This window comes from Mus pahari, chromosome 7 (assembly GCF_900095145.1).
Source record: "Mus pahari chromosome 7, PAHARI_EIJ_v1.1, whole genome shotgun sequence".
Classification (NCBI taxonomy): domain Eukaryota; kingdom Metazoa; phylum Chordata; class Mammalia; order Rodentia; family Muridae; genus Mus; species Mus pahari.
Window position 1 is genome coordinate 31690523 of NC_034596.1, and position 12391 is coordinate 31702913.

Consider the following 12391-nt stretch of genomic DNA (forward strand, 5'->3'; position numbering starts at 1 on the left):
GAGGAGGAGGAGGAGGAGGAGGAGGAGGAGGAGGAGGAAAGAGTCGGAATGTGTCCCTTTGTCAGGAACTGACTCCAGCAATGACTATCACACCGCTGTGCTAGCTAGCACTGTTCCCCACCCTGGCAACCCACTCACCTCTAAGGGATTCACAATGTTGTGTTAGGATTGTGTTTCACGCATGAGTATTTTGGGGGTAGTACACTGAAACCACAGCAGATCATAACCTGTTTTGTAAGGAAAAACATGGGAACCATTATTTCCTGGTTCCCAAACCTACTGCCCTGTTCCTTGAACTATGGTTCATCCTTCAACTTCACAAAGGTCTCTTCAGGGTGCAGTTGAAGGATAGGAACAGGGAAGACATCACAGACTGTGTCAGAAGACCCAACCAGAACTCGGGAAGCACCCCACATGGAGGTGGTAGAAATCACCCCAGAATTCGCTGGAAACTGGCCTCATACAAACAAACTCTTAAAGTTTTCTGCATATTAGGATTGGAGTAAGGAGACAGGCATGGATGCGCACGCTCACACACACACACACACACACACACACACACGCGCACACACACATGCACACATTCACTTAAGGCCTATAGAACAAGAGTTGAGAAAAAAAAATCTCTCCCAACTGTCATCCTGAAAGACAATATAAGCGTGAACATTTAAATGGAACAGAAAGAAGAAAGGGGGTGAGGCCTGGTGATGAGAAAGTATCATAGAACTCTCTACTCAATTCTTAAAGTACCCTCAGCAAGAAAGCCAGACCGAAGGGACTTAAGCTCTCTGCTTCTTTCTCCTCTGGTTAAGTCACACTGAACTATGCAGCAGCTTCCATCTACAGGCAGGCCCTGGGCTGAACATGCTGTGCCTACCCGTCCTTGGCCTTCACACAGGTCATGGACTCTGAGACCAACTTGATAAGCGAGTGTGTGTGTGTGGGGGAATAGGGCTGTCTGTCTACACAGCTGGCCTCTAAGCACAAGTAGTCCTGTTGTAACAGAAACCTTGTCCAGCACACCCCAGAAACCTGCCATAGTGTTTTTGTGTACGTCCTCTGTCCTGAGGGCTAATGCAGAGACTCTCAGGCCTGGAGCTCCCAGTGTACCTGGCTAGGCTGAAGGATACAGGTTTGAGTGGATGGGGGAAGCTTGGTGGCTCTGTGAGTCCTTGCAGGAGCCAGGGCTGGTTTTGCATCCAGAACATTTCTATTGTCAGTTTTGTGAGGTAGAGGCAAGGGGGAGCCCTTTACAGAATTAATCTCCTAGCTGCCAAGGTCATTGCTGCCCAGCTGGCCAGTCATATTCTCTGCCAGACTGGGCTCAGGCTAACGTTGTGTACCCTGATCATCAGCTGGCCCAGGATCATCCAGGTTAGAGCTATGACAGGAAAGACTGGAAAAGTCTAGATAGACCATGGCTTGGATCTCATGTGGTCTTGAAGTAAAGAGCAGTTTGAATCAGGATATAAAAAAGTGGAACACCCAAGCCCACCCCTAGTGCCACATCCAAGGGGTCCCTGTCAAGAGCAGGAAGCCACAGTGACTGTCTGTCCTCGAAGGGCCCAGCTATTTGCACACTTTGCATGGTGAGATGGGCACACACCACTTCTTCACTAATGTCGCCCACCTGAAACTTCCTTAGATTCACCAAGTACTCGTCTTCCAGAGCATCTGCAGAATGAATGAATTGATAAAATTATTGACCTTGTAATGTAGATAACAACATGGTTATTAGGGCAATTTATTATCATTTGCTACGTCCCCTTTGAGAGAGAAGATGAAGGAGGATGAGAGATAAATCATCTTCCTGGGAGCTCCAGCCTGGTTGATGTATTAGCATTGATTAAGCAGCTACTGTGTGCCAGGCTGTTTGGCCACGGAAGATCTCAAGAGCAGTGCATCACAGATCCTGGCTTTCAGAAGACCTCACCGTGGTGAGAGTCAGAGCCATGACGCAGGGAGTCCTGCTTTCACCGCTGAGCAAGGCTATGCCGGAGTGAAGGGGGGGCCATTTCCCCGGGGAAGGTGTCTGGTGAGCTCTAAGAGAAAAGAGGACCATAGATCTCTCCATCCTGTGCCCGTTCTTTCACAAATACGCCATTCTATTCCAGAGGCAGAAACACAGCTCTGAAGGCATTATCATGCCAAATGGTAGAACCAGAACTTGAACTTGGGGTGCCAACTCCAGGGTGTAGCCACCAGACACTGTGTTTTTAAAGTCCCAGGAAGACTTCGGGGGGTTGGTGTAGCTCCTCCGCCTCTATACACCGTAAGTGACTGTCTCTAAGGACCTGTGTGTATCCTTGCTAATCTGGGGTTGCCGCCCAGTAACAAGTAAACTTCTTATGTTTGGCTCACACCTACCTTCTGAAGAAGCTTAATGTGTTGAAATTAACATTTATTTTCATAACAATATTTTTAGAGTAAAATTTAAAAGGGAAGCATGTTTAAATGTTCAAAAATTGTTTTCAGTGTGCTATAGTATACACGTGTATACACCTTTTTGTGTGTGTGTGTGTGTGTGTGTGTGTGTGTGTGTGTGTGTGTAGCGTGTGCCACCTCAACATTTTGTAATTCCTCTTATGCCTAGAAAACTTTCACAACCTTGGAAAGACTTTTGGGGGAAACTGAAGGCCATTTCCTAGGGACTTAATATTTCTTCCATGGAGTGCAACTTCAAGGTTGTCTATCTGTTTTGTTGTCTTTTTTTCCCTCACTGTGGGATTTTTCTCTCCTGAGCACTGGTAGCATTGATTGCCAGTAAGCTGTTCAGTTGTCTTCAAAGCTTTCTGTTCCTGACAGCTTCCCTGTTTATCCTGAACTTCGCATGGGACCCCCGCTGCAGAGGAGGAATCCTGCCCTTCTTCCATCCTTGCTGAGTTTCATCTTTCCAGCCTTCTCCAGTTGTTGCTGCTTTTTAATGCCAAAGTCCTGAGCTTTGGAAGGTGTCCGGGGGCAAATTCAAAAGTGTGCAGCATCTTTTCTGATCTCATACCCACAAAACCAGCCGTCTTCCCATCTCGACAACAAGTGCTGTACAGATAGTGAACGGGAGATGCCTCCTGCCCCTTTGCCGAATGCAGCCATTTGCAACAAGAGAATATTGGCTGTAAATTGGTTTACACGCATACAACTTTACTTAGCAAAAGAATTGTTCTTAGAAAGCTATTTATCTTGAACAAAACACTAACCCCATTCTGCCGATTTCTTTCTTAGTATCGACTTTCAAAGCCGTTTATCGGTTGCTTAGGGAAACAGAGTCATTTCTTCAGCTTCATAGAAATCATTTTATTGCCCCAAACTTTGCATCTATTGAGCTCTGGCCCTGCCCCTCCCTCTGCTATGTGGGATGGAGGAAGTTCAGGTGAGAGCCTGAGAGTCGGGGAGGGAGTGATTCTTGGGATAGTAATTAAGGCCATAAACATAATCTTATAATATTAGTTCACAGAAGTTTGTCCATATCCTAATGTGTGGTGCTGAATACAGTTTGATGCTGGGTAGGGCTTGTGTGTGTGTGTGTGTGTGTGTGTGTTTTAATTAATCTACCTGCTCTCCACGGGAAGATGGATAATATGGGATGTAATGAGAGGTGATTTCTGTTTTATAAATATACTACCCCTCTTCTTATCCATTGTTTTGTGTTTCGTGGTTTCCTGTTACCCGCGGTCAATGACAGTCCAGAAACACTAACTAGAAAATTGCAGAAGTAAATAGTTCACACGTTTTTAATTGCTCACCAGAATGAGAAGCGTGGCCAAGTGTGCCGTTCACCCAGGATGTGAATGAACGCCACATCCAGAGAACCCACTGTGTATACACTACCCACGTATTGTAGTCTGAGGAGCCTGCTGGTGGTTCAGACAGTCCTCCTGTCTCAGGCCATTTCTCTGAGTGCAATAGACTACTGGAAGCTGGGCAGTTTATAAAGATAAGCTTAGTTTGACTTACTGTTCTAAAGACTGGAAATCCTGGGCTAGGAGTGATAAGGGCCTTCCTTGTATTGTGTCAGTAGAATGCAGAAGGACAGAAGTTGTCCACGGAGGAGGGAAAGCATGCGAGATGGTCTGGTGTTCTAATAACCTGCTTTGCTAGATGGACCTAATACCATGAGAAACACAGTGTTCATTCCGACCCGTTGAAGGCCCCACTCACCCCAACACTGCCACAAATCAACAGTATTTCATTTCAGTCTTAGGAAAAACCATATTCAAACAGTAGAGCCTTCCACATTGAGTTCCTCATCTGTAAAATGGGACCTTGCTCTGTTATTACGCAGCATTTTGCTGAAGGAAAAAAAAAAACCAAAAAAACCAAAACACTGCTTTTGGAATTGTTGGCCTGTAATCTCACCCTGCCTTAGGAACTCTGGCAAATTGCTTTACCTTTATTCATTTGCTTAGAAAGTGAAGTGTTGACCTCACAGGTACTTGATGAAGAGTAATGGATAATATTTACATAGCACAGACTCCAAAGGGTGTATCTTAGCGCGTACGTGGAGGCTACCATTAGGTGTGGGACATAGAGAATTTCACCTTTTTTACTTTTGCCCATCCACATTCAGTATTGAGGTGGTAAATGTTTAACCACAAGCTCTCCAAAAGCAAAGGTCTGGATCACACTGGCTTACCTGTTTTCATGGTGTCAGTATTCCCTTGGGGCTGATTTCAAACTACCTCAGTGACAACTCTGAACATGGAGCCAGGCAGACATGCATGCTCTTAAACACTGGTACAAACCCACATCAGCACAACACTGTTTTGGTTTGGTTTGGTTTTCGCTCAATCTTTTGCTTAGGGGATAAATTGAGAGTGAGAATACTGAGTAGTTAGCATTATGCCCTGTACACAGCACACTGCTTTTTTATCCTGTCTTATCTCCTTCTTCCTTGACCCTTATTACTTTAATCAAACAGCACATTTACTTTAACACCATCTAGTTGTGTGAAGTAAGTGTGTGTGTGTGTTTGTGTGTGTCTTTAAAATCCAAGTACCTTACTCTGCATCTGCTAGGAGGTCTCCTGCATCTCAGAAAATGCGCAGCCTGCAGAGGAGCCCTAAAGTTGACTTTACTGAGGAATAAGCAGGTAGACTAGTAGGTCCTTCCCCTCTTCACAGGAAACATGCCCAAAGCTGAGCAGTGCAAAACTGAAAGACTTGCAGAGGGAATGCAAGAACATTCCCTATTGTTGAAGAGCCGGGGGCAGGGCACTCACTAAACAGCCTAATCATGACCTTTGACAGTGACCCAGCAGGTAGGTGTGTGTGTGTGTGTGTGTGTGTGTGTGTGTGTGGCAGTGAGGAGATGGACGTGGGCTGTGCAGATCTCTGCGAATACTAAAGAATGGAGCATTGAGTGTTGATTAGGAGGCGTGACACCAGACTCTCAGGGACACACTCCTCATACCTTGCATGGTTTGGTCAAAGCGTCCCAACAGTTGTCACAGCTGCCAGCCCATGGGGCATTTGAGACATTTTTGGTAATGCTTAGTCCAGATTGGCTTTAGATTTTTTTTTTTGTATGTTTTGATTAATAAAATCCTTTTATTCCTCTGTAACTTAGTCTGCTAACCTTAATAAGCATACACCAGGTAGGAAATGTCATTGAAAAAGATTCAATATGCTAGTAAAGATTACCAATCATTTGGTTTTGGTTTTCAAGACCAGATTTCTGTGTGTAGCCCTGGCTGTCCTGGCGATCACTCTGTAGACCAGGCTGGCCTTAATCTCAAAGATCCAACTGCCCCTTCCTCCTGCGGGCTGAGAGTTCAGATGTGCATCACCACTGCCCGGCCACCAGTGATTTTTAAAAATCTTTTTGTAGAGATGCAAAGATTGCCCAGGGAGTAAGATGCTTACCACAAACGCGCTAGACTCTGAGTTCCGTTTCAAGAACCCACAGAAGAAGCCAAACATTGTGGAGAGTGTAATTCAACACTGGGAAGGTGGACTTGCTGGGTACTCAGCTTAACCTACATGGCAAACTCCAGAGAGACCCGTCTCAAAAAAAAAAAAAAAAAAAAAAAAAAGAAAGAAAGAAAGAAAGAAAGAAGAAAGGAACCTGAGAAATGACACCAAANAAAGAAAGAAAGAAAGAAAGAAAGAAGAAAGGAACCTGAGAAATGACACCAAAGTTAGGTTGAGCCTTGGCCTCCATATAACTGCAGAAATATGTACAGGGACTATAAGGATGCACACACATACACAGCTTCTTCCACCTTTTTTGTGTTTTTCAAATATATCTTCAAAGACATGGGTCATGCTGGCCTTTGGTTGCACACACCTTTAATCCCAGCCCTTGGGAAACAAAGGTAGGCAAATCTCTGTGAGTTCAAGGCCAGCCTGGTTTCAGATGAGTTATAGGATAGCCAGGGCTACACAGAGAAGCCCTGTCTTGAAATAAAACCAACACTACCAAAACAAAACAAAAACCCTTGGGTGAAACACACACACACACACACACACACATACATACACACACACACACACACACACACACACACTAAAAATAAGCAACCTTAAAGCCAGAATGATGCTGGAAGTTAGCACTCAGAAGGTGATGTGCCCATACAGGGGACCTGTAGCTCACACTCAGGCCTGCACCTTGGGTGGGCCCATCACAGGCTTCCTCTCTCCCAGCCTCTCCTCCTTTGGGCCTTCCTCTTGAGCTCTGACTAGTAAGTAATGCTCCTCTGAGGAGCCTGGCAGAGGTATGTTCTCATACGTGGAGGTCCAGAGACCATTTCCCATGGGGGTGAGTAACAGACCACAACTCGCCTGGAAGCACGCCCTAGTTAGAGATCCCCTACAGCTGGAATCTCCAGTTCTTGTGGTAGGACTGAGTCTCCTGGCCTCCTCCATGGAAGTGAAGGGTTTTGTTCCCTAACCCAGGTATCAGTGCTGCCTCCATAGCTGTCGAAGCAACAGGCCTGCCTGGGAAAGGCATGCAGCTCACAGCGCTGAAAGGCAATCTTTGGGCTTCTTACCTTTGGGGTGGCTGGCTGCCCATAGTACAAGGAGCCCAGCTCTTTCTTCTGGCCTGAACTAGAATTTGGGGACACTCTCACGTGTTGGGGGAGGGGTGGTGCAGTTCAGTAAAAACACAGGATGCATCTGGTAAATAGGCTGCTGGGTGAGAGGGGCACAGGAGATGTATGTTCATGCTTACATTGCCAGGGCCCAAGTGACTTACCTGGGGTCAGTCAGTGAAGTGTTAGATGCTGGAGTCCTCCTGGGCCCTCCTACATCTGAGTGGTACAAGAGCTGTGACCACAGGTTTTCTTGGAACTGGACTTTATTTGCTTGACTGCTTTATAGAGATGTAATTTGAATACCATACAAGTACCTCATTTAAAATGTGTACATCCATGGATTCAGTGTCTTGCAAGTGTTACCACTAGCAATCTTAGGAAATTTCCATTTTTTCCATAAGCCCTCCACCCTATGACCATCACCTCCCGCAAGCCCAAGGCAAGCACTTACTTACTTATCTGTGTAGATTTGCCTACTCTGGACATTTCACCCAAATGGAAGCCCACAGAACGTGACATCTTGCATCTGCTTCCTTTCCCTTTGGTGTTTCCAGGGTTGCCCGTGTTGTAGCATGCAACATATCTCATTCCTGTTTGTAGGTGGACGATAGTCTGTCTTTTGTTTATCCGTTCGTCTGATGATGAACACTTGGGTTTTTACTTACTGCCTATTAGGAGAAACATTGGTGCGTGCACGTGTGTACAAGTCGTGGGTGGACAAAGCCGCTCGTGTCTCAGGTGAATGCCCCATCACCGATTTGGTTTTCACAGTAGCCGTCTGATCGCTTTATATCTCTGCTTCGAAACACTCAGGAGCTCCCTTTTGTCCCTAATATCAAGGTGGACATCCTTACTTTGGCCTACACAGCTATAGCACCTGGCCCCTTGCCAGCTTCACTCCTAACAACCTCCCTGTTCTATCCCAACCAAAAGGACAAGAGCTGCCTCCGAGCTACATACAGGGCCTCCTTCCTTGGCTTAAACCACCCCCTGTTTACTAGAGGGGTTTCGCTAATCCCTCATGCTAAGGCTTCAGCTGACCCACCTCCTTCCTCAGACTAAGCCAGGCTTACTTCCCAAGCTTCCTTAGGACACCATAGGTTGTCACCACCACACCAATGACACCGTGCGTGGCTATCTGATTCACGCCTCCCCTTTCGGCCACCATAAGCTGTAGGAGCAGCAACCTCATTCTTCTTCCCCTGGCTCCTAACACAGTACCTGGCGTAATCAGGTCCCCAGTCATTATTTACCAGACGAACAGTAGCGAACTCAAATACTGATGGTGGTGAAGAGGCTGCTCATTCAGAGGATCCCTTCGCGCATGGTGTGCCTCTCAGCCAGGACCATAGTGATTTCTCTTCCACCCCAGTTCGGTTCTTCCTTCTGTACTCACCTGCGGGGTAGACCCCACAGTCCTGCAGTCAAGGCAGAACTGTGGCTTTGTCTCTGTCATTCCTCTCGTTTGTGACTCAGGAGTTCCAACCCTGCTGACCAGCTTGGTTAATTATCGTAGTTGGCTTCCAGGAGTGAAATAGAAAGAGATTCCTGAAGGCCTTTGCTTCAACACAAGTTGGGTAGCAATGTGGTGACAAGCTGTGCTCCCTGTCATAAAGAGGATTGACTTCCTGTGTGTGTCTTTTGAAAAATCTTTCTTTGGAAGAAATTTCAAGAGGAAACTGTATCTTCTCCGAGACTTAATTGCTTTGTCCCCCCCCCCCCTCACAGATATGCACCTATTTGGCCATTATCCAGCACATGATGACTTCTATCTGGTCGTGTGCAGTGCCTGCAATCAGGTCGTCAAGCCCCAGGTCTTCCAGTCGCACTGCGGTAAGTGGACTCCTGCACTTGGTGGATGCATGGGCTCCCAGCTGGGTGGCCTGGTGTCTGTTTCAGTCCAAGGCTGTGGGGACACGGGTCGGGGGCTGCTGCCTCTGCACACAGAGGACCTGGTAGGGTCTCTGTCCTCCCACTCACAGGCTCCTTCCTGTCAGAGCCAACAGAAGGCAGCCTGTAGCATGTCTTGGTAGATGGGATGAACTGGAAACCATTGTGCACACTGGTGCCTCTGCAGGTAGCCCGGAGGGGAGAACAGTGGCATGAGGAAGCTCCCCCTCCTCCTGCAGCCTGCCATTTTCTCCCCCTGAGCACACACAAGGGAGGGCTGGAGCCACAGGTGGGTGGTGCAGTGCACCTGGCATTGGATGCTGCTCCCAGGATGTAGGTGAAAGCTCCTATTCTGCTTGTTCTTTCAAGACACACACACACGCACACACATCTTTGGAAAGTGTGCTTAAGAGCTCATTTTTTTCCCTGAGTGTCTTAAAATCCTGGCTGTGAGAAATTCCAGGACTCCAGCAGCGGTGAACTGTGTACGCCATTCAATACAGGTGGGAATGAGGACAGATAAAAGCCACGTGGCACTGCTAAACAGCTCTCTGACCTTAGACAAGAAGCCATTTAATCTCTCTAGGTGGCTGTTTCCGTATCTTTACCAGGAGTTAGACCAGATGGTTCCCACGGCTGTCACATGCTGTGAGTCCAGGAGAGTGTTTTCTAGTCTTATTTCTCCGTGACCCCTTGTGATAACGGGATCTGGATGCCCCTCTGCCGCTGTTCCCATAGCATAGTCAGCAGTACACTTGAACAAAAGAAGCAGTTGTAATGTTGAGTGTACGTTTGTAAAAGACACGAGTTTCCCCTTTCCTGCACCGTATTCTGACTTCCCCTACCCTTTTAGTTACAACCATGCTGTGATAAGTCGTCATGAAACAAAAGAAGTAAATGTGTTTGGGTAGTCGAAATAGCTGAGCCTTGCTAATATGTGTCTATGATATCTACATAGAGATGAAAGCGGTGTGCCAACTGTAGGCGTGGTTTGCGCTTCTAATGAAGTAGGCAGCGAATCCAAACTTTGATGGGCACGGTTTTGAGCTAGACCAAGGAATAGAAGGGCTTCTGTGAGCACTCTGCAGAGCGTTCTGTTGACAGGTGGATTTGGCTCTGTATTTCTTTGTCTCTCCCATGAGGAGGTGACTTATGTGTGTACTTCCATGCTGGGATGTTCACTTCTGGCAGTGTGAGCACAAACAGACTAAGCGTGCATCCAACACGAGCCGACCTTGTTCAGTGTTCTGTAGCAAATGACCCTCTTCTGCCTCGAAGAGTAAAAAGGGCCTACCTTTCTGAAGAGAACCTGTCAGGCCCAGCAGTGATGTTATTACTCTCTGAGGCTACAGGTAAACCATCCAAAGTGTGGTAGTATCGAGGAGGTCACGCTCAGCCTGCGGCTCTGTGGAGTGCTGTGGAATATTGCTGTGTGTGTTTGGTTAATCGTGAGGACTACAGATTGTCCTGTGCTCGCCACCCAGACATTCCTAAGACTGTATTGCCACTCTGTGTGCTTTGATGCTGCCGGGAACACGGGCAAGTCCCAGCCCTGGTAAGGCTGACACTCAATCGTAAACCATCAGAACTGTTACTGGGAATTGAGCTTGCAGGCAGTCTTTGATGGAAGGATCCAGAAAGACATGAGGATCTCACCGCCATGCCGACTCTTCCTCAGGGAAAGGGACACCAGCAGAGGAGGCTTGGTGTAGCTGATGTGTAGCCTCTGAACCCTCTGGCTTTCGGTGCTGGACTTAGAACTCAGCCTAGGAAGAAAGCCAGTGCCGTGGTGGCCCCCTGTTATGAGCAGAGGCAGAAAATTAGTTTGGAGCTCTGGGTTTTCTGACCTCATCCCTCGAAGCCTGGGCTGCACTGAGCTTTAGCTCAACCAGCTGAACATAACCGTAGCTCAGCAAACCAAGGGAAAGAAGTGTCACTCGGTCCTCCAGCTGTGTGTCCCAGTAATACAAAACCCATGTTTCTCAGACACCAGAGAGGAGGCGAGATGCAACTCAGAGCTCCGGCAAGTCTCTGAGGGAGCAGATTTTTAAAGCTCTCCTTAGAATTGTTCCTGTGTTTTCATGATGGTCCTTGTTAGCGCTGGCTGCCGCACATACCCCAGTGTCTTAGGTTGCGTTGCTTAAAAACAACAGGCTTCTGGAGGCCGCGGGCTGACAGCAGGACACCACCATCGGATGATGTTGGTGAGGACCATTTTCTAGTGCTTGCCAGCTAGCTTCTTACTACTGTATTCTCACTTGCCAGGAAGAGAGCAAGGGCTCCCTGGAGCCTCATTTATGAGGGTACAAATCCCAACCTCGAGGTCTCTACATCTTGTGATATAATTGCCTCTCAAAGGCCCCACCTTCCAATACCATGTCAGGATTTCAGTGTGGAACTTTCAGAGATGGGGGCAGTAAGCCTTCAGTTGTAATAGTGTTCCTGGGATGGAGTTGTAAGTCCCCCTGTTGAGCGCTTCTCCAACTTGCCCGAGAGGAGTTTGATCTCCAGAACGAACAAGCCCGGCACAGCTTCCTCCTCCTTCCGACTTTACCTTGTGTGAGGAGCCTTGCCGTTTTCAGTGAGTTAATAAGGGTGCCATTGTGCTAAGTGCTGGGCAGCGTGCCAAGCGCTTTGCATATCTTTGAAAACACAACCCTTTCAGCAGCCCTGTGGAGTGGGTGTGAATGTTACACCCATTTCAGAGTTGAGGAAGCCTGAGCTGAAGAGGTTGGGTGCTGTGTCCAAGGTCTCAAAGCAAGACAGAAGAGAGCCTGGTTTCGAGTGCAGGTGGCTTCTCAGAGCCAGGGAAGCACCTGCATAGTTGTTGCCCTCACAGCCTGACCATGGGAAGCCCCATGCAAACTATGACTGTATATGGAAGTAGTCACTGGGGGGGGGGGGAACTGGGCGGGGCCTCCAGCCCCACCCACTAGGCCTTCTCTTACTCTCCCCCCAGCCCACTACCAGAGCTCTCTAGTATCACTTGAAATGTGTTCATGTAGTGGAAATAACAGGCTTTGGAGATAATGCAAAATGATTCGGGGCTTCCCTCGATGTCTGCGTGATTTGGGGCTGTGACACGTGGAGTTCATTTCCTCTTCCTCCTCCTCCTCCCTTCATGGTGTCTTTCTGCGTTGCCCACAGTGGGTGGACTGGTGGGGAGAATCCCTTCATCCTAATGTCCATAAACCTTTGCTCACGTGCCACCTCCTAGCCCGTCGTTGTCTGTCAGCGCTAGGAATAGCCTTTGCACTTCTGCATTCCCAGCACCCTCAGATGCTTTACAAAGGGGAAAAGCATCTTGGATGCTAGCCAACAGCCGTGATCTTGGTGTACAGGTCATTGAACCTAGTCTTTTTGTTTGTTTGTTTTATTTTTGGTTTTTCGAGACAGGGTTTCTCTGTATAGCCCTGGCTGTCCTGGAACTCACTTTGTAGACCAGGCTGGCCTCAAACTCAGAAATCTGCC

The 12391-nt window shown here is 47.6% G+C and overlaps 1 protein-coding gene across 5 annotated transcripts in view; it reads left to right on the forward strand.

The window, feature by feature from the left end:
• Positions 1-12391, forward strand: part of Atxn7l1 (ataxin 7 like 1) — a 221338-nt gene that overhangs the window by 64982 nt on the left and 143965 nt on the right. For all 5 annotated transcript variants that reach the window (XM_021201792.2, XM_029540530.1, XM_029540532.1 and 2 more), the window contains exon 3: positions 8759-8863. In XM_021201792.2, the coding sequence (XP_021057451.1) occupies positions 8759-8863 (105 nt within the window). The remainder of the gene's footprint in view (positions 1-8758; positions 8864-12391) is intronic.